This window comes from Podarcis gaigeae (genome assembly GCF_964106915.1).
Source record: "Podarcis gaigeae genome assembly, chromosome: 11".
NCBI classification, from domain to species: Eukaryota; Metazoa; Chordata; class Lepidosauria; order Squamata; family Lacertidae; genus Podarcis; species Podarcis gaigeae.
In genome coordinates this window covers 48,264,153-48,285,847 of record NC_139687.1, presented here as the reverse complement: position 1 = coordinate 48,285,847, position 21,695 = coordinate 48,264,153, and the positions used below count along the sequence as shown (strand labels likewise).

The 21,695-nt window shown below is 48.2% G+C and overlaps 1 protein-coding gene across 1 annotated transcript in view; it reads left to right on the top strand.

The window, feature by feature from the left end:
- Positions 1-1,487: 1,487 nt before the first annotated feature.
- The window catches only part of DNAJC21 (DnaJ heat shock protein family (Hsp40) member C21), a 24,269-nt gene continuing 4,061 nt past the window's right edge, over positions 1,488-21,695 (top strand). The window contains exons 1-9 of the mRNA XM_083702811.1: positions 1,488-2,173; positions 6,352-6,445; positions 6,610-6,733; positions 7,883-8,005; positions 9,646-9,950; positions 12,462-12,607; positions 18,845-18,932; positions 19,376-19,534; positions 20,672-20,711. Of these exons, the coding sequence (XP_083558937.1) occupies positions 2,077-2,173; positions 6,352-6,445; positions 6,610-6,733; positions 7,883-8,005; positions 9,646-9,950; positions 12,462-12,607; positions 18,845-18,932; positions 19,376-19,534; positions 20,672-20,711 (1,176 nt within the window). The 5' untranslated portion in view covers positions 1,488-2,076. The remainder of the gene's footprint in view (positions 2,174-6,351; positions 6,446-6,609; positions 6,734-7,882; positions 8,006-9,645; positions 9,951-12,461; positions 12,608-18,844; positions 18,933-19,375; positions 19,535-20,671; positions 20,712-21,695) is intronic.

Below are 21,695 nucleotides of genomic sequence, written 5' to 3'. Positions count from 1 at the left end.
AAGACATGCTCTTCTTTTGGTTAGATGCTTTTTAATGTCCAGCAGAAAGGTACCTCTTACACTCTTCCAGCAGCCGGCTTGTGTGTCAGCCCACTGCTATTCTCCATTAGTGCCATATGCAGTAGTGTTGTGCAGAATCCTGTACCCATAGCCTATCGGGAAGGTAGTTTTGGGTGTTTTTTATGGGTGGTGCTGTGGGTTAAACCACAGAGCCTAGGACTTGCCGATCAGAAGGTCAGTGGTTTGAATCTCCGTGATGGAGTGAGCTCCCGCTGCTCAGTCCCTGCTCCTGCCAACCTAGCAGTTCGAAAGTACGTCAAAGTACAAGTAGATAAATAGGTACCGCTCCGGCGGGAAGGTAAACGTTTCCACGCACTGCTCTGGTTCGCCAGAAGCGGCTTAGACATGCTGGCCACATGACCCGGAAGCTGTACGCCGGCTCCCTCAGCCAATAAAGCGAGATGAGCGTCGCAACCCGAGAGTCGGTCACCACTGGACTTAGTGGTCAGGGGTCCCTTTACCTTTACTTTATGCAGCACATAGTTAGGCTATGGAACTCACTTCCACACGGGGCAGTGATAACTACCATCTTGGACGGCTTTGAAGGAGAATTAGACAAATTCATGTTCAACAACACGTCTCTGAATACCAGTTGCTGGCAACTGAAAGTGGGCAGAGTGTTGTTGCGCCCATGTCCAGCTTGAAGACCACATGGGCATCTGACTGGCCACTGTGAGAACTCTTATACCCTTCAGTTCTTTGGGACTGTAGCTCTTAGGGGTCTCCTAAAAACTAAGCACCCATGAACTATAGTTCTCAGGATTCTTGGGGTGGGAACCATGACATACATGACAATGGTATAAAGGTGTTTGGATGAGACCAAATAATGCATATTCATATTCTGTTATTCCTCTAAAGAACAGCTGAGTGTGCTGCACTTGCAGTCACCCAGTTCTACCTTCTGACAAGCCTGCAGGATAGGCTGGGCTCAGAGATAATAGCTGTTCCAAGGTCATGCATGTGGGTGGTGCAAGACAGGAACTGCAGTCTCGAGTACCCTGCCCTGCTGTTTGGTATCACACTGGTTTGGCTCTGGGTTGTTTTTTTTTTCAAACAGCACAATTCTAGTGCACTGCAAAAAGGGACTCACTGCTGTCTTCTAGCCTCTCGCTATAAAAATGGAACTTTTTACATTATGTCTACTATATTCACTGCTGGGAGCAAATAAGCTCACCCCGCTTGCACGACTTCACCTCTTGCTGATTTCTGAGCAAAATAACGTCTGCGCGCGGCAGCTTGCTTCTTACTGCCCCCCCCCCCAAAAGGGCCGCAATTTCGCAAAACTACAAAATATCGCGTGTTTTTATTGGCCTCTTGGTGTCTTTAAAGAGCAAATCGACCTGAGCCGCCACAAAGAGATAGTTATTTGGAAAAAGTGGAGAAACAAAACATTACGAAACAATCGTTCTCACTCGCTTTTTTAGCGTCAACGGTGTTCCCAAGAGTTCTCCCCCCTCTACCTACCCCGGGGGCGTTTATAGCTTTAGCGCGCACACTACGGGCAGCCTCCCCTACATAGCTGTGGAACGTTCAGGTTTCCAGCGTTCAATTAACATCAAAGGAGCCTCCGCTGCTCCGGAACTTTCGCGTCTTGGGCGTTCTGACGCCGCCATAACGCTGGAACGTTCGCGTTCGGGTTTCCGGCGTTCTATCAACATCAAAGCGGTATCCGCCGCTTCGGAACTTCCGCGGTCCGAGAGTTCTGCCCGCCGCCAAAAGCTTCTCCGCTCAGCGCTGCGCCAGCTTCCCTTCCATGCAAGCAGCATCCCCGGCGCTGACTCCAGCTGATCCCCATCTGCCGCTTAGATCCGTCGTCAGCTCCGCCTCCCAACCCGGCAGCGGGAAGTGGCTTTGGCCTCCTGTATGGCTCCTCCGCTCCTTCCGGTCCCTCCTCTCCTCTCGCCGGCTGCGTCTCTCGGTGCCCTCAGCACGAGGGTGCCGGCCCAGGAGGGCTCCCCAGAACGCTCTGCTTCGCCTTCTGCTGAGTGGCGCTGAGTCCCGCAGGCGCCTCCCAGGATGAAGTGCCACTACGAGGTGCTGGGGGTGAAGCGCGACGCCTCCGACGAAGACCTGAAGCGAGCCTACCGGAGGCTGGCGTTACGTTGGCATCCAGGTATTTATTATTTACTTGTGTCACACACACAAACACACACACCGCTTGGTTCTGAGGTGTTGTTTTTAAAAATATATATATATCAAACCCTCAGAGCCGTCTGCAAAAAGATAAAACCATAAAATGGGAGCGGGGGCGCGCGCGTTACAATACATTGAAACACAGAGAAGTTAATATACTAAACCGGATATCACTAGGCAGGGAGTTCCAAAGGGCAGGTGCTGCCACACTGAACGATCGAATTATTACAAAGGCGGTAATTGGGTTGTGTGGCAGCTGTACTGACGTCAGTTACAGCCAGGCCCGTCTCTTGAGCTGGGGGGGGGGTCAAGGTTGTTTCTGCCTGACCTCGTGGGACCTACCTGGCCTCTGGTATGTGTCCCCCACCCCAGTCTGGAAAGAAATGAAGCTCTGAGAGAGAGAAACAGCGTGCAGCATTAGTTTCCTATTGCCTGAGACTAAACTTCTTTTAGTCAGGGCTTGATCCTATGCACCTGGGAGTAAGTCCCATCAGTAAAAAAAAGAGTTTACCTCTGAGATGTAGTATAGGCGACTGCTCTATAAGTTGGTTTAATAGCTGCACCTAGCAGTTCTGTTAAAATGAAACTCAAGTGTCTTACACTTTTCAGTGCAAAATCATTGCATACTCTGCTTAACAACATCAACCGTGACAATAGTGAGAGCTACAGACTTGGTGCCTCTATATCATGACTAATATTAAATTAAAGTTGGTAGCCTAGAATGAAGCTGTATTCTTAATCCGACACCTGATTAGTTATTAATTCTTGCTAGCTTAATATCCTGTTTTTTGACCCTCTTACTGTCTGCAGAGGGGCTTAGAACGGAAAATGGTAGTTTCATGTAAAATATAAAATAAACAATTAATAAGCCATCATTCAATATATTTCCAGAAGGTAGCTTTGTTAGTCCGTTGTAGCAAAAAAGAGCAAAGACTCTTGTTAAAGAATAACAAATTTATTATGGCAAAAACCTGCACCATAACCAATTTATTAGCCTTTAAATGTGCTAAAGAATTCTCAGCTGTTTTTGTCCAATATATTAGATATATTGAATAGCCAACTAATATATTAGTTATACTGTACTCAGAATAGACCATTGATTTCAGTGCATGTACTCTAAGAATGGGGACGCGGGTGGCGCTGTGGGTAAAAGCCTCAGCGCCTAGGGCTTGCCGATCGAAAGGTCGGCGGTTCGAATCCCCGCGGCGGGGTGCGCTCCCGTTGCTCGGTCCCAGCGCCTGCCAACCTAGCAGTTCGAAAGCACCCTCGGGTGCAAGTAGATAAATAGGGACCGCTTTCTAGCGGGAAGGTAAACGGCGTTTCCGTGTGCAGCTCTGGCGCGCCAGAGCAGCGATATCACGCTGGCCACGTGACCCGGAAGTGTCTTCGGACAGCGCTGGCCCCTGGCCTCTTGAGTGAGATGGGCGCACAACCCCAGAGTCTGGCAAGACTGGCCCGTACGGGCAGGGGTACCTTTACCTTTACCTTTTAACCTAGAGAATGACTGGCACTGGATGCCAACCATATTGCTTTGTTATGTTGTGCTCTTGCATTATCCAAACACAGGAAGGGTGTCTCTGCATAGTTTTTTAATTGTTTTAGTGAGGTCATAATAACTGTGGCTGGCAGCACAAATGCTATGGAGTGCGCTTTCTATGAGCAACCTCTGACAACACGATCCTATACATGTTTACTCAGAAATAGGTCCCATTGAGCTCAGGGAGGCATCAGCAACAGGAGCCCCAAACATTGCAGAAGCACAAAACCACCAACGTTGTGGGGGGGGGGGACACCCCAAAAACAGCCCAATGAGGACTTGTATGCTCAGTGGCTTTGGAAGACTGCCTGACTGATATGGGAGCTCTTCAATGTTTTAAGGCATGTTCCATGTGGCATCTTTTATGTCTTGAGCCTAAGCCTTCCTACTTGAAAGCACATCTCGTGGTGATCGATAAGGATTAATAACTGTCCTTGATGGCTAGGAATGATTAAGGGCAGGCATCCCCAAACTTGGCCATTTTTGGGGACTACAATTCCCATCACCCCTGGCCACTGGTCCTGTTAGCTAGGGATGATGGGAGTTGTAGTCCCAAAACAGCTGGAGGGCCAAGTTTGGGAGTGCCTGATTAAGGGTCTGGAATCCAAGGCATAGGAGGAACGGTTGAAGGACTTGGGTATGTATAGCCAGGAAAAGAGGAGACTGAGAGCAGGTATGATATCTAAAGGGCTGTCACATAGAAGATGGGGAAAGCTTGTTTTCTCCTGCTCTGGAGGGTAGGATTCAATCCAATGGATTCAATTTACAAGAAAGGAGATTCCGACTAAACATCAGGAAGAACTTTCTGACACTAAGAGCTGTTCAACTCCCTCCCAAGTTGGTGGACTCTCCTTCCATGGAGGTTTTTAAGCAGAGGATGCTTTATAGCTGAGATTCCTGCATCGCAGGGGCTTGGACTAAATGACCTTTGGGGTCGAAACTACAGTTTTCTGAATCTAGGAATGCATTTCCAGTTCTGCCTGGTTCACCAGCTATGGCCCCTTTTGGCCAGAGATACTTGGCCACCTTACTTGGAGATGATTCTGAAACTTCTAAAAGGATCCAGAAGAATTACCGACGAAAGAAAAATGGTGGATGAAATTGATGGACTGTGCAGAACTGGATAAATTAACAGGAAGGATTTGAAACCTGCGGGACCAGAGATTCTTAGAAGACTGGAGTAAATATACGAACTATTTGAAAAGTAATTGTAATGAACAGATTACGCTAGTAGGACTGCAAGAAGTTTTGTAAGGAGGACTATCTGAAATATTGCAAGAAAGATTATGAGGAGAATTATTAGTTAATGATAAATCATCATCATCATTTATTATTTATACCCCGCCCATCTGACTGAGTTTCCCCAGCCACTCTGGGCAGCTCCCAATCAAGTGTTAAAAACAGTACAGCGTTACATATTAAAAACTTCCCTGAACAGGGCTGCCTTAAGATGTCTTCTGAATGTCAGGTAATTGTTTATCTCTTTGACATCTGATGGGAGGGCGTTCCACAGGGCGGGCGCCACTACCGAGAAGGCCCTCTGTCTGGTTCCCTGTAGCCTCACTTCTCGCAATGAGGGAACCGCCAGAAGGCCCTCGGTAATAGAGTAATAGAGAAATTAAGAAATGCAGAATAAGTGATAAAGAATGGAAAATCATCAGAGGTGTTGACGGAAGTCTAAAACATTGTATAAGATAAGAAGTTATGTTATATGATTGTTGGAAATGATGTGTTAAAAAAACCAATAAAAATGTAAAAAAAGAAAGGGACCCTCGTGGTCCCTTCAGGCTCTACAGTTCTGTGATTCTGTAAGTTGTGCCTATTAATTTCAGTGGGCTTACTCTGAGGGAAACTAATATTGGATGAAACCCTGTATTTTTTGGACCCACCCTGTTCATCTTGCTGTAAATTATTTTGGCTGGTTTAATATATTTAATAATAATATTTTTTATTTATACCCAGCCAGAGCCAGGCTCAGGGCCGCTCACACCAGTAAAATTACAGTAAAAACATAATGGGGGGGGGGAACCAATTTAAAATACAGGATAAAATGCAATTTAAAATGCAGCCTCTTTTTAAAAGTAGCCTATAGATCAAAACCGTAAAGGGAGGGAAACATAAGGGTCAGACTGAGTCCAAACCAAAGGCCAGGCAGAACAGCTCTGTCTTGCAGGCTCTGTGGAAAGATGTCAAGTCCCGCAGGACCCTAGTCTCTTGTGACAGAGCATTCCACTAAGTCGGGGCCAGTACTGAAAAGGCCCTGGCCGTAGCTGAGACCAACCTAACCACCTTGCGACTTGGGACCTCCAAAGTGTTGTTATTTGTGGGCCTTAAGGTCCTCCGCAGGGCCTACCAGGAGAGGCGGTCCCATAGGTACGTGGGTCCTAGGCTGCATAGGGCTTTAAAGGTCAAAACCAGCACCTTAAACCTGACCCTGTACTCTACCAGGAGCCAGTGCAGTTGGTAAAGCACTGGGTGAATGTGATCCCGCGGCAAGGACCTCGCCACACAGCATTCTGCGCCCGCAGAATTTCCTTCCTGCCATGTCACTGGCGCTTTCCTGTTCTTCCCTGATTTCAACCTGGCTGTGTTGCTTAAATCCCTCTGCTGTGTCTCTGCAGACAAGAACCTCGAAAACGCTGAAGAAGCGGCTGAGCAGTTCAAGCTGATCCAAGCTGCGTACGACGTCCTGAACGATCCCCAAGAAAGAGCCTGGTAAGTCTTTGCCATCTCCTCTCCTAGATGGTTGCAGTCCGAGTCCCCACTCAGCCGCCTATGATAGAGTCTATGCCAATGCCCTGGGATTGAAAGAAGAATGGTGATTTTCTTTCATTCTGCACTGAAAAGCTTCAGGCTTTACTTTCTGTTCTTCTTCTGAGGTACGACAATCACAGGGAAGCTTTGCTGAAAGGGGGCGTTGATGGAGAATACCAAGATGACAGCCTGGACATCTTCCAATATTTCACCGTTACCTGTTACTCTGGCTATGGAGATGATGAGAAGGTAACTCAACACGAAGAGAACCATAGAAGTTAGGCAGTGACCACTGAGACCTGTAACAGACCTTGTTGCACTGTGGTAGATTCCTGTCCACAATACCAGCCAGCCTTGCTGTTTTCAAGATATTACACTCTGTTTCCCGTCTCAAGATCCCTTTTATTTGTTTTATCTTTTTTTGCATATTATTTATTTTTTAACATTCTTATAATGCATCAGTAAACATTGTCATATTACATTACAAGGCTTATTATAATATACTTTCCAACATGTATACAAAGATCATATACAAATTTTATATACCTGAAAAGAAAGAAAAAAATTAAAGGAAACAAAAACTTTTCCAAAATCATATACATACCAACACATTGGACTTCCCGTCTTTCCCGCCGTATATCCCCCCCTTTTTTTTACAAATGAATGTACTCTTATTATTGTATATTTCTTTTACGTTTTATCTAATACATTCCTATAACAATATGTGCTTTTGATCTTATGTTTTATCAGCCAACAGGTGTCTGTGGCTGCTGAGCTCACAGAGCTCTTTCTTCCCCCTTCTCTTCTTAGATTCCACCCACAAAATATTTTTTTGGGTGCTTCTGCAAACCATGGCATTCCTCCAAGTCCAGAGACACCTCCCTCCCTTATGCATAGGTTATAGTTACCCAGAGAACTAAATCACTAATTTGCAGCCTCATTGATCCAGAAAATCGTGGGAGCAAAGCCATTCAATTGGGGGTGGGGTGGGGTATACCAGTGTCCAGCTCTTTCCTGGAGGAACAGAAGCATGTGTCGTGTGCAGAAATCGGGGGGTGGGAGGGAGTAGCGACAATGTCCGATGATGTTGGTACCCACTGCTGTGAGCAAAATTTAGAACGACATGCCCATATGTTGGTTAAAAAGTCACATTTCCATAATGCAACACGTCCTGCAGTGTGACAGGAACATTAGAAAACAAACTAATCTGGGAAACTAACAGGATATTCCTCACATCTGAATGCACCTTAACGGGGGATGGTTACAAACCAGCCCAACAGTTGAATTGTGTATCAGAAGCTGGGAAACCTGAACAGTTCTTCCCACACACCATCACTTCCGTTTAGTCACCTTTGCAGGTAACTGAGCCCTGCCTTCTCTCTCTGCGATCTCTTTCAGGGCTTCTTCGCGGTGTATCGGCACGTCTTCGAAATGATTGCGAAGGAAGAAATGGAATCCATGCCGGAGGAAGATGCTGAAGAATTTCCAAGTTTTGGAGACTCCCAGAGTGACTTTGACACGGTAAGAAGCCAAGGCTGCAGTCCTGTACACACCTTGTTGTTGTTGTTTAGTCGTTTAGTCGTGTCCGACTCTTCATGACCCCATGGACCAGAGCACGCCAGGCACTCCTGTCTTCCACTGCCTCCCGCAGTTGGGTCAAACTCATGCTGGTGGCTTCAAGAACACTGTCCAACCCTCTCATCCTCTGTCGTCCCCTTCTCCTTGTGCCCTCCATCTTTCCCGACATCAGGGTCTTTTCCGGGGAGTCTTCTCTTCTCATGAGGTGGCCAAAGTATTGGAGCCTCAGCTTCACGATCTGTACACACCTACCTGGGTGTAAGTCCCACTGAACTCAGTGGAGCTTACTTCCAAGTAGACATATATCGGATTGCAATGTAGATTCATCGGCTCATAGAACTGTAGGGTTGGGAAAGGGACCGCAAGTGTCATCTCAACCAAAACCCTGTAGTGGAGGACTAATTGATTTGTAACACAGTTTTTTGCGTGTAGTTTTGTTTGCTGCTAAATCGCCCCCAAATGCTGGTTGTCAGGGGACCGCCATCGGAACAGGGAAGGGAGGCAGAGGGGCAGTTGGGATACAGGGATCTCTGAAAATCCTGAGAAGCAGTTCCTCTTCCTGCGATGGGGAAAGCCACACCTCCAGTGGGGAAGAGGGGAAGGGACCAGAGGATGCTGCTGGGAGCCCCAACGTCACACGTTGTCAGTCTGAGGGTGGGGAAAGCCACACCTCCCGGGTAAAGGAGGGGAAAGGGCTAGAGGATGCTGCTGGGAGCCTCAGCACCGCTCTTGGCCAAGCTGGCCAGGAGGGAAGCATGCCTCTTCCGTCGCCCACCTTGTGCAGAGGTGTAAAACGCAAAGAAGGAAGGAAAAGGCTGGGGGTGACTAAGCTCTTATGTTGGGGGAGGACCCGGAAACAACCCCTCCCGGATTCTGCTAGCGACTGAGGCAGACATGAACTTGTGGTTCTGCACTGTAAATAGTTTTGCACCAAAACAAAACCTGTAAAAGACAGGTCGGAGTCCTGACTGGTCACTCACGAGCAACCACCACTCCCATCTGACACTGGTATTACGTAGTGGACGTTCCTCTTCTCCACCAGTGCAATTGCTTCTTTCCAGAAATCTAGACTAGTGATCTAGGCTCCTATGGTGAGCCATTCTGTATGAACACATTAAGATCTACCACGACACCTCCGTGGAGTAGAGGGCCCCCTCTTCTGATCCTGATACCCGAGAGAGTCTGTAGGGAAGGAGGTCGTCTTCCATGTCTTTTGGGGGCCTTTGTCATGTAGGTCTTCAAATTCTAATGTGAGCATCTTGAATCAGGTCTGGAAACAAACTGACAGCCAGGACAGCTGTTTGGAAACAGAGCCTAGATGCAATCTGAAGGGTACCCTGTCTCTAATCTGGCCGCTGCATTTTGGGCCAGTTTTGAAGTTTCTGAGTTGATCTTCAAGGGCAGCCCCATGTAGAGCACATTGCAGCAATCCAGCCTGTCAGTTGCTAGGCCATGGCTTACTGTGGCCAAGTCCTTCCTGTCCAAAAGGGGTTGTAAATCGTCCCTTTAAAGGACTGATTTTGAAAGGTACTTAATTGTTGACCTTTCCTTCTGTGCTGTCTCTCCTCTCTCCTCCCAAGTAGGTCGTCCACCCCTTCTATGGATACTGGCAGAGTTTCTGCACCCGGAAGAATTTTGCCTGGAAGGAAGAGTACGACACCAGGCAGGCCTCCAACCGCTGGGAGAAGCGAGCGATGGAGAAGGAGAACAAGAAGACGCGCGACAAAGCCAGGCGGGAGCGCAACGAGCTGGTCCGCGAGCTGGTGGCCTTCATCCGGAAGAGGGACAAGCGGGTTCAGGCGCACCGGAAGCTTCTGGAAGAGCAGAATGCTGAGAAAGCGAGGAAGGCGGAGGAGCTGCGCCGGAAGCAGAAACTGAAGCAAGCAAAGTATGGGAAGCTTTCTCTTAGTCGAGAGCCCGTCGCTGATTTATCTTACCGTATTTTTTGCTCTATAAGATGCACTTTTTCCCTCCTAAAAAGTAAGGGGAAATGTGTGTGCGTCTTATGGAGCGAATGCGGCTGCGCAGCTATCCCAGAAGCCAGAACAGCAAGAGGGATTGCTGCTTTCACTGTGCAGCAATCCCTCTTGCTGTTCTGGCTTCTGAGATTCAGAATATTTTTTTCTTGTTTTCCTCCTCCAAAAACTAGGTGCGTCTTGTGGTCTGGTGCGTCTTATAGAGCAAAAAATACGGTATTTATTTTCATGGCATATATCCTATCCTTTGCAGATTGCAACAGCCAGATAGGGAAGGATCCATAAAAGAACACCACCCTTTGCAACGCATAACAAAAAAATTAATCCATCCCTGCCTGTAGAAAACTATCATGTCAAAGCAGAGGCAAGGTTGGAAGTTTCCTTCCTGAAATGCAGTTGTCTGTTTGCAGGGGGAGACATAAGGAAGGGCTCAGTGCTGGCTTTGGGGGAGGTGGGCTTGGGCAAGATGCACTTAGCATGCCCTGTTTGTCCTCACCACTGCCCAGAAAGGGAACTTGACGTAAGGATGGCGAAGCTGGGGCTCCAGATTGTTGTGGAACCTCAACTCCCATCATGCCTGGCCATTGGCCGTGCTGGCTGAAGCCAATGGGAGCTGGAGTCCAGCAACTTTGGAGCGCTACAGCTTCGCCGTGGTGGAGTGGTTAAGAGCGGTAGTCTCGTAATCTGGTGAACCGGGTTCGCTTCCCCGCTCCTCCACATTCAGCTGCTGGGTGACCTTGGGCTAGTCACACTTCTTTGAAGTCTCTCAGCCCCACTCACCTCACTGAGTGTTTGTTGTGGGGGAGGAAGGGAAAGGAGAATGTTAGCCACTTTGAGACTCCTTCGGGTAGTGATACAGCGGGATATTAAATCCAAACTCCTCCTCCTCTTCTTCTTCCCCACATCTGCTTGGTCTACTCACTCTTGTCACTGCTTGCGTTCTCGCTGTGAGTGGTGGGGTCAGGCAGGAAGTGTGAAGGGGAGCAGCAGCAAGGGAGCAGAGCCTCTGAGCATGTGCAGTGGGCCTCTGTGGTGGTGTGGACCTAGGTGGCTGTCCATTGATGCTGGACACCAGCCCTGAAGACAGAGACTCTTATCACTGTGCTCTCCTGTTTTCTGAATGGTTCAGGGACTCATAAAATCAGAGAACTGTAGAGTTGTAAGGGACCTTGTGGGTCGTTTAGTCCAACCCCCCTGCGATGCAGGAATCTCAACTCAAGCACCCATGACAGATGGCTATACACCCTCTGCTTAAAAACCTCCAAGGAAGGAGAGTCCACAACCTTCCAAGGGAGTCGAAGAGCTCTTAACGGTCAGAAAGTTCTTCCTGATGTTTAGTCGGAAACGCCTTTCTTATAACTTGAATCCATTGGTTCGAGTCCTACCCTCCAGGGCAGGAGAAAGCAAACCTTTGCTCCTTCTTCCATGTGACAGTCTTTAAGATATTTGAAGATAGCTATCCTATCTCCTCCCAGTCTCCTCTTTTCCAGGCTAAACATGCCCAGCTCCTTTAACCGCTCCTCATAAGACTTACCATACTTTCCCATGTATAAGACTAGGTTTTTTTCCTTTAAAATTATATTAAGAAAATGGGGGGGTCGTCTTATACATTGGACAACCCCCCCCCCATTTTCTTAATTTGGAATCCTCAAAAATAGGGGGTGTCTTATACACGGGGGCGTGTTATACACAAAAAAATACGGTAGTTTCCAGAGCCTTGATCATCTTGGTTGCCCTCTTCTGCACACTTTCCAGCTTGTCAACACCCTTCTTAAATTGTTCTGTCCCTTCATCTCAGCACTGGATTTAGGGCAGTGCCTATATTGGTATGGCTACCTACTGGGCGTGGGGGTGGGAAAGTAAAAGGTAAAGGTAAAGGGACCCCTGACCATTAGGTCCAGTCATGGCCGACTCTGGGGTTGTGGCGCTCATCTTGCTTTATTGGCCGAGGGAGCCGGCGTACAGCTTCCGGGTCACGTGGCCAGCATGACTAAGCCACTTCTGGCGAACCAGAGCAGTGCACAGAAACACCGTTTACCTTCCCGCCGGAGTGGTACCTATTTATCTACTTTGACGTGCTTTCGAACTGCTAGGTTGGCAGGAGCAGGGACCGAGCAATGGGAGCTCACCCCGTCGCGGGGATTCGAACCGCCGACCTTCTGATAGGCAACTCCTAGGCTCTGTGGTTTAACCCACAGCGCCACCTGCGTCCCTGGGGAAGTAACTATACCCAAAAGGAATTATTGTGAAAACAAGAAATATTTGTTGTGGAAGGAAGCACCAAATTTTGTCCTTGCTCAAGGCACCATATTTTCCCGAGACTGCCCCTGTTTCATCTGTTTGGGAGATTTGAGAGTTCTTTGCTGGTGGGGCCATTTTGATAGCCAAGCATGTCACACAAATCGAACCTTCTCCTTTCAAAGGCTGGTGGAGCAGTATAAGGAGCAGAGCTGGATTGTCATGTCCGATCTGGAGCGAGAACTGCAGCAGATGGAAGCCCAGTATGAAAAGGAGTTTGGAGATGGTTCTGATGAAGGAGAGAAGGAGGAGGAGCAGGAGTCAAAAGATGGTAAGGGAGAGATTGCAGTTTGCCACGAATGGCAGAGCTGGGTAAATCTGCCAGTGTTTTCGGCTGGGTTCCAGACTAGGGAACTTGCCAAGCAGTCAGAGGTTCTCGAGTCAACTTGCAGTTTGCAGCAAATACAGGAAGACAGTAAGTTACACTGGGGTTATGTTCCAGGGATTATGCCTGGAACCAAAATTGTGTATAGTCAAAGCACTTTGGGTTCAGTGGCAGGTGGGATTGCCAAAGTATTTTTTTCCTGCCCCCTTTTAATTTCAAATTTGCACAAATTAAATGTGCACGAATTAAATGCGCATGAGTTGCAGGCTTACTGTGCAGTGAAAATGGCAATTTATTAACATTAGCAAATCAGTTCATCAGGTCTTTTAAGCAAAGAAGCAGCTGTAGTTTAAGACAGCACAGATACTGAAGTTGCTGTAACGTAACTGAAATCCAGTGGTATTTATTCCCAAGAGAGATTAGAGCAGACATAAGCAAACTTGGCCCTCCGGATGTTTTGGGACTACAACTCCCATCATCCCTAGCTAACAGGACCAGTGGTCAGGGATGATGGGAGTTGTAGTCCCAAAACATCCGGAGGGGCGAGTTTGGGGGTGCCTGGATTAGAGTGTCGGACAAGCACCTGGGAGACCAGGGTTCAAATCCCCATTTGGCCATGAAACTACTGGGGGACACTGGGCCAGTCGCTGCCTCTCAGCATCATCTACCTGGTAAGGTTGTTGTGGTGGTTAAATGAGATCTGTGGTTGCCACCTTGAGCTCTGTGGAGAAAAAGCTTGGAATTTCAATGCTATAAGGAAATAAAGCAAAAATAACTGTGCATAGGATTACAGGCCAAATGGGATTTCTTTTTGACTAGGCATGACTATCACTCACTTAATAATAATAACAATAATAATTTTTTATTTATACCCCGCCCTCCCCAGCCAAGGCCGGGCTCAGAGCGGCTTACAAGCAATAATAAAAACAAGATGAATGATTACAACTTAAAAACAAAAATAAAATACAACATTAAAATAATGGAACATTAAAATATTAAAATGTAGCCTCATCGCAGGAGGAGAAGGAAAAGAAAGGAAAAAAAGAGAGGGAGGGAATCAAATTGGCTCCAAGCCAAAGGCCAGGCGGAACAACTCTGTCTTACAGGCCCTGCGGAAAGAAATCAGATCCTGCAGAGCCCTGGTCTCATGAGGCAGAGCGTTCCACCAGGCCGGAGCCAGAGTTGAAAAGGCCCTGGCTCTGGTTGAAGCCAATCTAACTTCCTTAGGGCCTGGGACCACTAGGGTGTTGTTATTTATGGACCTTGAGGCTCTCCGTGGGGCATACCAGGAGAGGCGGTCCCGTAGGTACGAGGGTCCTAGGCCATGAAGGGCTTTAAAGGTCAGAAGCAGCACCTTAAATCTGACCCTGTACTCCACCGGGAGCCAGTGCAGCTTGAAAAGCACTGGGTGAATATGCTCCCATGGCAGAGACCCCGTGAGGAGCCTCGCTGCAGCATTCTGTACCCGCTGGAGTTTCTGGGACAGCTTCAAGGGCAGCCCCGCATAGAGCGAATTACAGTAGTCAAGCCTGGAGATGACCGTCGCATGGATCACTGTGGCCAGGTTGGGGCGGGAAAGGTAAGGGACCAACTGCTTGATGCGGCGAAGGTGGAAAAATGTCGCCTTGGCTGTTGCTGTAACTTGCGCCTCCATGGAAAGGGAGGCGTCAAGGATTACACCCAAACTCTTAACGGAAGGCAATGGCACTAATTGGTCCCCCGCAAGAGAAGGGAGTTGGTCCCTCATCCCCATGCCATCCCGACCTAGCCATAGGACCTCTGTCTTCGAAGGATTTAGTTTCAATCGGCTCCCACGAAACCATCCAGCCACAGCTTCCAAGCATCTGGTCAGTGTGTTCGGGGCCGAGTCAGTGTGGCCATCCATCAGCAGATAGAGCTGAGTGTGATCAGCATATTGGTGACAGCCCAGCCCAAAGCTCCGGATAATCTGGGCAAGGGGGCGCATAAGGATGTTAAAAAGCATCGGGGAGAGAATTGCGCCCTGCGGCACTCCACACACCAAGGAGTGGTGCAACGACATTTCCCTCCCTAGTGCCACCCTCTGTCCCCGACCAGAGATAAAAGAGCACAACCAGTTATGGGCTACGCCCTGTATCCCCACGTCTGCGAGGCGGTGGTTCAGAAGATCATGATCGACCATGTCAAAGGCTGCTGACAAATCTAAAAGGATCAGCAGTCCTGACCCGCCTCGATCCAGTTGTCTACGGAGATCATCTGTTAGGGCAACCAGAGCTGTCTCCGTCCCAAAACCAGGACGGAAACCGGACTGAAATGGATCTAATGCCGATGTTTCCTCCAGAAACCTACCAAGCTGTTCAGCAACCGTTCTCTCAATTACCTTACCCAGGTATGGAAGATTTGAAACTGGGCGGTAATTGGATAGGTCTAAGGGATCTAATGAAGTTTTTTTTAAGAGTGGACACACCACTGCTTCCTTCAGTTCCCCTGGGAATGTCCCTGTGTCAAGGGACAAATTGATAATTTCAACCAGGGGGGTCCGCACAACATCTGGACACTCCCTAATCAGCCAAGACGGGCACGGATCAAGGAGGCAGGTGGTGGGCCTACTAACTTGGAGGAATCTATCCACATCAGTAGGGAGTATCCGATTGAAATGGTCCAATACTGGACCTGAAGTCAGTCGAGGGGCCTCCAGTTCAGTCACTGTATCTAAATTGGCAGGGAGGTCATGGCGGAGCAACAGGACTTTCTCTGCAAAAAAACTCATGAATGCCTCACAGCTGTGGGTCGAATTTGTGCTTAAATTTGGTTGTCCTCCTAAGGACGTTATTGACCTAATTATTTTAAAAAGTTGTGCCGGGTGAGAGCTAGCGGATGCAATGGAAGCTGCAAAGTAAGATTTCTTAGCAGCTTTCATAGCCATCTCATAGGCTTTCATGTGAAAAAAGGCGTGGCTAATTGGTTTACGACCCCAATTAGGCGCAGCTTACAGCGATCTCCGGGTCTGGCACGTTTCCCTCAAGCTGCGCCGATCCTTCGCTCAGCCACGACATGCAGAGTAAACACAGCGGAAAGCTGTTGCTTTTCGGTGTATAAGATCCAAACACACCTAGGCATCTGGGTGTTTACATAACAGTTTTTATTACAGCAGTAAAATACAAAACAGCACTTCTCAGATTTCTCCTGGACTTCTAGCGCTCATGGCTGCTACCGTCTCCCTCGGAATCCACTCACTCTCAGCTCCTGTTCAGCTCCTTCCAGCCAGCTGCTCTGCCTCAGAACGCAGATTTCATAAGCGTCCTATAAGATGTTCTTGAGGCTCCGTCACAAGTCCGTCGCCATACTCGCTCTAGCCGTCTGAGATCCCGTTTCATTTTCCGGAGCTCCTCAGTAAACCAAGGGGCCCGGTTTCGACGGGGTCGCAGAGGGCGCTTAGGCGCGATCTCATCAATGGCTGCCAAGAGCCTGTTATTCCAGTCCTCAACAAGGTCACCTAATGAGTCGCCAGGAGGAGCAGGGTTCCACAAGGCTTGTCGGAATCTATCAGGATCCATCAGTTTTCGCGGACGAGCCCAAATAGGTTCGCCACCCAAGCCGGGGAGGAGCGGGAAGTCTATCTTGGCTTTCAGAGCGTAGTGATCAGACCATGACACTTCCACAGCAGGGAGCATGATCACATCTATGCCAGCCCCAAAGATCAGATCCAGCGTGTGGCCTGCTTGATGAGTGGGGCCCAAAACAACCTGGGAGAGCCCTAGTGTTGCCATGGAAGTCACTAGGTCCAGAGCCTGTGAGGAGGGAGCGGCATCGGCATGGACGTTGAAGTCTCCCAAAACCAGTAGGTTTGGGAACTCCAAGGCCCAGCCTGCCACCACCTCCAGCAGGTCTGACAGGGTGGCTGCAGGTGTGCTGGGTGGTCGGTACACCAGCCAGACAGCCAAGCTCTCCTTGGTGCCCCACACGAGACCAACACATTCAATGCCGGAGATCGCCGGTGATGGCAGAGCTCTGAAAGAGCAATCCTCCCGGAATAACAACGCTACTCCTCCCCCCCCCCCGACCCACAGTCCGCGATTGATGGAGGACAGAGAAACCTGGGGGTGTTATCTCATGTAGGGAGACTACTTCGCCTTCCCGTACCCAGGTCTCTGTCACGCAAGCCAGGTCAATCCCCTGCAAGACAAAAAAGTCACGCATGGTGGCGGTTTTGTTGCCTATGGACCTGGCATTGCACAGCACCAATGACGGATGTGTGTAATCCTTGCTCTCCCTACCCTCATCCCTTGGGATGGGGCGTAGATTGGAAGGGGTTCGAGGATCACTGCATCTCGAAACCCTTCGCCGATAGAGATATCTAGCCCCACCGCCATTCCTCCCTAGCCCTTCAATTGTGGAAATCCCAGATCCCATACTAGCCTCCCCAATAGTTAGTTAACATCCCCTCAATAACAAGTCATCCTTGGGCCAGAACTCATGGGTCAAAGTGGTATGGGAAAGAGGTGGAGGTCTGATAGGGTAAGTATCCCTAGAAGATAAAACCCAACCAACCGCACCCCAAGCGGGGGGGACAGTCCCATGGTGTTTCATTAACTGTCAATCCCCCTCTCCCTCCTGGGTTAATTGGAGGATTGTTGGTTCTATCTGTGGCTGTGGAAGTATTAATGAGGTATGTGTTATAAAATGTGGATCACTGGCCAACAAAGAGCCAGATTCGAATTCGGAAGATCTGTCCATCCTGTCTCGCCAGGAGTACAGTAGAGAAGGCTGATCATTCTGGTAAGTTTTTGGAACATTAGGCCAGATGTAGGACCAGATGTAGATTTGGTGCTGGATATCTCCAGATTGTCAGCAACATAGAGTTCTTTATGTGTTGTTGCCATAGAAATGTTGGAGGTGCCAAATTCCTCATCTAATTTGGTGTCGTTTGAAAAGGGACTGTTTATTCGATGGGATAAAGAGCTGTTGGACGTCTTTAAATATTGTGCTCTAGGCTCTACTGTCCTTATATTTTGGGTAGAAATCTCAGTCTTTATACTCATTAGCCTCTTCTTCAGGTCTTGTAATTCTAGGCTTACAGAGTTCTTTTCTTCCTTCGGGCAATTAGTATTTCTAGTGTTGAGCTTGGTTTCCTTTATCCGCATTAGCTTTGACTCTATGCAAGGGACCAATTGCCTCCTAGTTTCGTCCTTAAATACCCTCACAGGGCGGAGAGAATGGAACCACCATAGGATATCCTTTATCTCCATGAGTCGAGATGGGAGGGTTGATGACCTAAAGGTCATAAATAGGCGCATGGTGTTTCTCAAGGTAGGCAGGAAGTGGAAATTTTCTAGATCTACATTTCGGTAATGGTAATTCAGGAGCTGAGACAAGGACATAGTAATTTGTCTGCGGTTCATCCACCTATGAGTGTATCGGTGAATCTCAAGCATTATCTGGTTCGTTTGCAAGACTTGACAGGACCTCACTTCATCCATAATTTGAGTTGGTGAGTTGTTAACAGAGTCATTTCTTATCATCCTTTTAAGCCCTTGGGCATTTAAAGGGGAGGAACTAGTATCCAATTGTTTCTCAGTGTTAACTATTCTGGTGAGGATTTCATCCAGTCTTTGGAGAACCAGAACCATAGTTTCTGCAGACAACATGCAAATCTCTTGGTAGGGGTGTGTATCCCGAATTGGTTGAAAGCAGGCTCCTCTGATATCTTGTTCTAGAGGCCTGGGTGGGTCAGCGTTAGGAGTGGGAGGAATCCCTCCTGCTCCTGCTCTTGCCCTCTTGGACGGATTAGCTTTTTCTGGGAGGAGGGGGGTCGGGTCATTGACATCCTCCTTAAGGGGGGGGGGTGAGGTTCCCCCAACGTTGTTACTCACTGTTTGTTCTATTTGCTCCGTTTGCTTGGTTTCCTCAACCCGCTCTGTTTCTGAGCCAGGGCAGATGGCATTGGCTCTCTGCCGATTCTTTGTTTTAGAGGAATTGTGAGTCTCAATAATGGTCTTCTGGCTCTTTGCACCTCGTTTTCTCCTTCCGGCAGGCATTCTCAATAAGGAAGTGACCAAACTTGTAAGGTTTCAGTTGGAAATGTAACCCCCATTAATGCCATTCGGTAGGACTCAGCCCTGAGTAATCAAGCGTAGAAATACTGTTCCAAATATCTTCACTGGAGCCATTTCAGGTTCCTCTACTGTTGCTTGTCTCTTTCAGATAAATTGAGTGAAGAGGTTGACGAGGCTGACTTTTATGATGATCTCTACTGCCCTGCTTGTGATAAATCCTTCAAGACCGATAAAGCGTGAGTTTCTCTCTTTTTCTAACCCCCTTGACACCCCCTGAAAGAAAACTGGCTTTCCTGGGGGAATATATAGACCATGAGTAGGCAAACTAAGGCCCGGGGGCCAGATGTGGTCCTTTTGCCTTCTAAATCCGGCCCACGGATGGTCTGGGAATCAGCATGTTTTTATGTGAGTAGAATGTGTCCTTTTATTTAAAATGCATCTCTATTTGTGGGGCATAGGAATTTGTTCATTTCCCACAAGGTCTGAGGGACAGTGGACCGGCCCCCTGCTGAAAAAGTTTGCAGACCCCTGATATTGCTTGTCACGTGTCAGACTTTCTTAGAAGAAAGTTGCATTGATTGCACAGACAAGTGTGTCTGTGTTTAATCCACTTCTGCAGTTGTCAGGCTGCTCAGGCCCAGCTGCTCTCTTCATAACTCCTCTTGACAACTCTTTGCAGCATGAAGAACCACGAAAAGTCCAAGAAGCACAGAGAGATGGTAGCCTTGTTGCGGCAACAACTGGAGGAGGAAGAGGAGGGATTTTCTGTTGCTGCGGCTGATGAGAATGAACTGAATGCTGACGAGGAAGAGGAGACAGAAGAACTACCCAAACAAAAGTACTTATTACAAGATGGGGAAAGATGTGGCAGAGCATCTACTTTGCATGCAAAATCTCCCAGGTTCAATCCCAAGGAGGGAGAGACGTCCTATCTGAAATCCTGGAGAGTTGCTGCCAGTCAGTGGATGCAGCACTGAACTAGATGGGCCAGTGGCCTGACTCAATATAAGGCAGCTTCCTATGTCCCTCAGTTGTTACTGTAAAAGCTCCTTTGGTAATGGGATATTGTAAAAATCAATGTCTTTAATGCCACTGCTAGGCAGGTGGGAGCGTGTTTGGGGTCACAAAAAAGCATGGAGCAAGATTGTCTCCTGCTTGAATAGTGGTCCCATGTTCATGGCCATAAAAGTGAATGGCTCTTACTTAAGCACTTGCTTTTTCCTCCTCCCTCTGGGTCCTTTTCCCTCGTGTGTCCTGTCTGTCTAGATTGTACGTCTGAGAGCAGTGGCCATCTCAGTACTGGTTTTTGTAACCTTAAGGCCCCAGACAAAAACATTCCTCTTTAACCAGGCCTTTGGGTGACTGTCATCTGATGCCCTTTTAAACGTGTTGTGGAAGGGACGATTAATGGGTTGTTTTTGTTCTTATTACGTATTTTGGGGTTTTTTAAATTGTGGTTTTATGTTGTGAACCACCCTGATATCTATGGGTATAGGGCGGTATACAAATTCAGTTAATAATAACAATGACAATAAATAGTGCTTCCTTTACCAGAAAAAAAAAATTAAAATGAGCAGTAAAGTAAAGGTAAAGGGACCCCTGACCATTTGGTCCAGTCGTGACTGACTCTGGGGTTGCGGCACTCATCTTGCTTTAATGGCCAAGGGAGCCGGCGTACGGCTTCCAGATCATGTGGCCGGCATGACTAAGCCGCTTCTGGCGAACCCGAGCCGCGCACGGAAACACCGCTTACCTTCCCGCTGGAGTGGTACCTATTTATCTATTTGCACTTTGACGTGCTTTTGAACTCCTAGGTTGGCAGGAGCAGGGACTGAGCAACGGGAGCTCACCCCGTTGAGGGGATTCGAACCGCCGACCTTCTGATCGGCAAGTCCTAGGCTCTGTGGTTTATCCCACAGCGCCACCCGCATCCCAAAATGAGCAGTACTGACATCTTTATACTTTGTTTTTACAGGCTCTCAAAGAAGCAGAGAAAGAAACAAAAACCAATGATGGTAAGATTTATTTTATTTTTTGGTGTGAATTCCTGTTGCATGTTTTGTGTTGTATAATCTCCACCAGCAATGGCTTCATTCACTCTTGAGTTACACCACTGTAGATGCCTTGAGTGCAAATTGTCTTTTCAGTTTATGTGTTCAGTTATGTGGCGTACATGGTTAATCCCCACAACGGAGGCAGTGACTGGCCCAAGGTCTCCCAGGGAACTTCCAGATTGAGGGAGGACTTGAACCCTGGTTTCCCAGGTCCTAGTCCAACACTCTTTTCAGTACTGTACCACATTGGCAGTAGGAAACGGCTAAGGCTATGAGCACATGAGAACATAAGAAGTATCTGCTTGATCAGGCCAATGGTCCATCTTGTCCAACAACACTCCTCTTATATTCTTAGGCTATTATATGCTTACGTTGGCTTCTGTTAGTAGATCTGCAGTTGAAGGCAACTTGAATGATATCCTCGCTACAGCCATTTCTCTCATTATGGCTCTTAACACATGATGAAAACTGGGCCTTGAGAGCATCCAAGCCTGGGAGGATGGGGCTGCCAATTCCCTGTGGGGGTCATCTTTTGAGGGCTCTTAAGCCAGTGAGGACCACATTTGAAGAGGGGGAGCGGACGGGTCAGGGCTGTAGAAAAAGCCCTTTGGCTGCCAGGTGACTTCAAGTTGCTGCACTCCCACCAGTGTCCACCAGAGGGCAGGCAGGAACGAAGCAGAGCTCTCTTTTAAGGAGGAAAAAACGGGAACCGTAGTTCCATCATTCCTAGGTTAAAGGAATGGCTTGCCTTGGGCCCTCTCTGTTTCCAGAGTTCAGTTTCCTAAGGTCCCTGCTGCTCCTGGCTGCTCTCCCTCCTGCCCTGCTCCTTCCATGGTGTGTTTAAATAGCCACGGGGGTGACCCACCCTCTCCTTTCCCTTCTGACTGCAGCTCCTGGTTTCTCAGATGAGAGGAGTGTTGGTTCAGGGAAGGGTGATTCACTTGG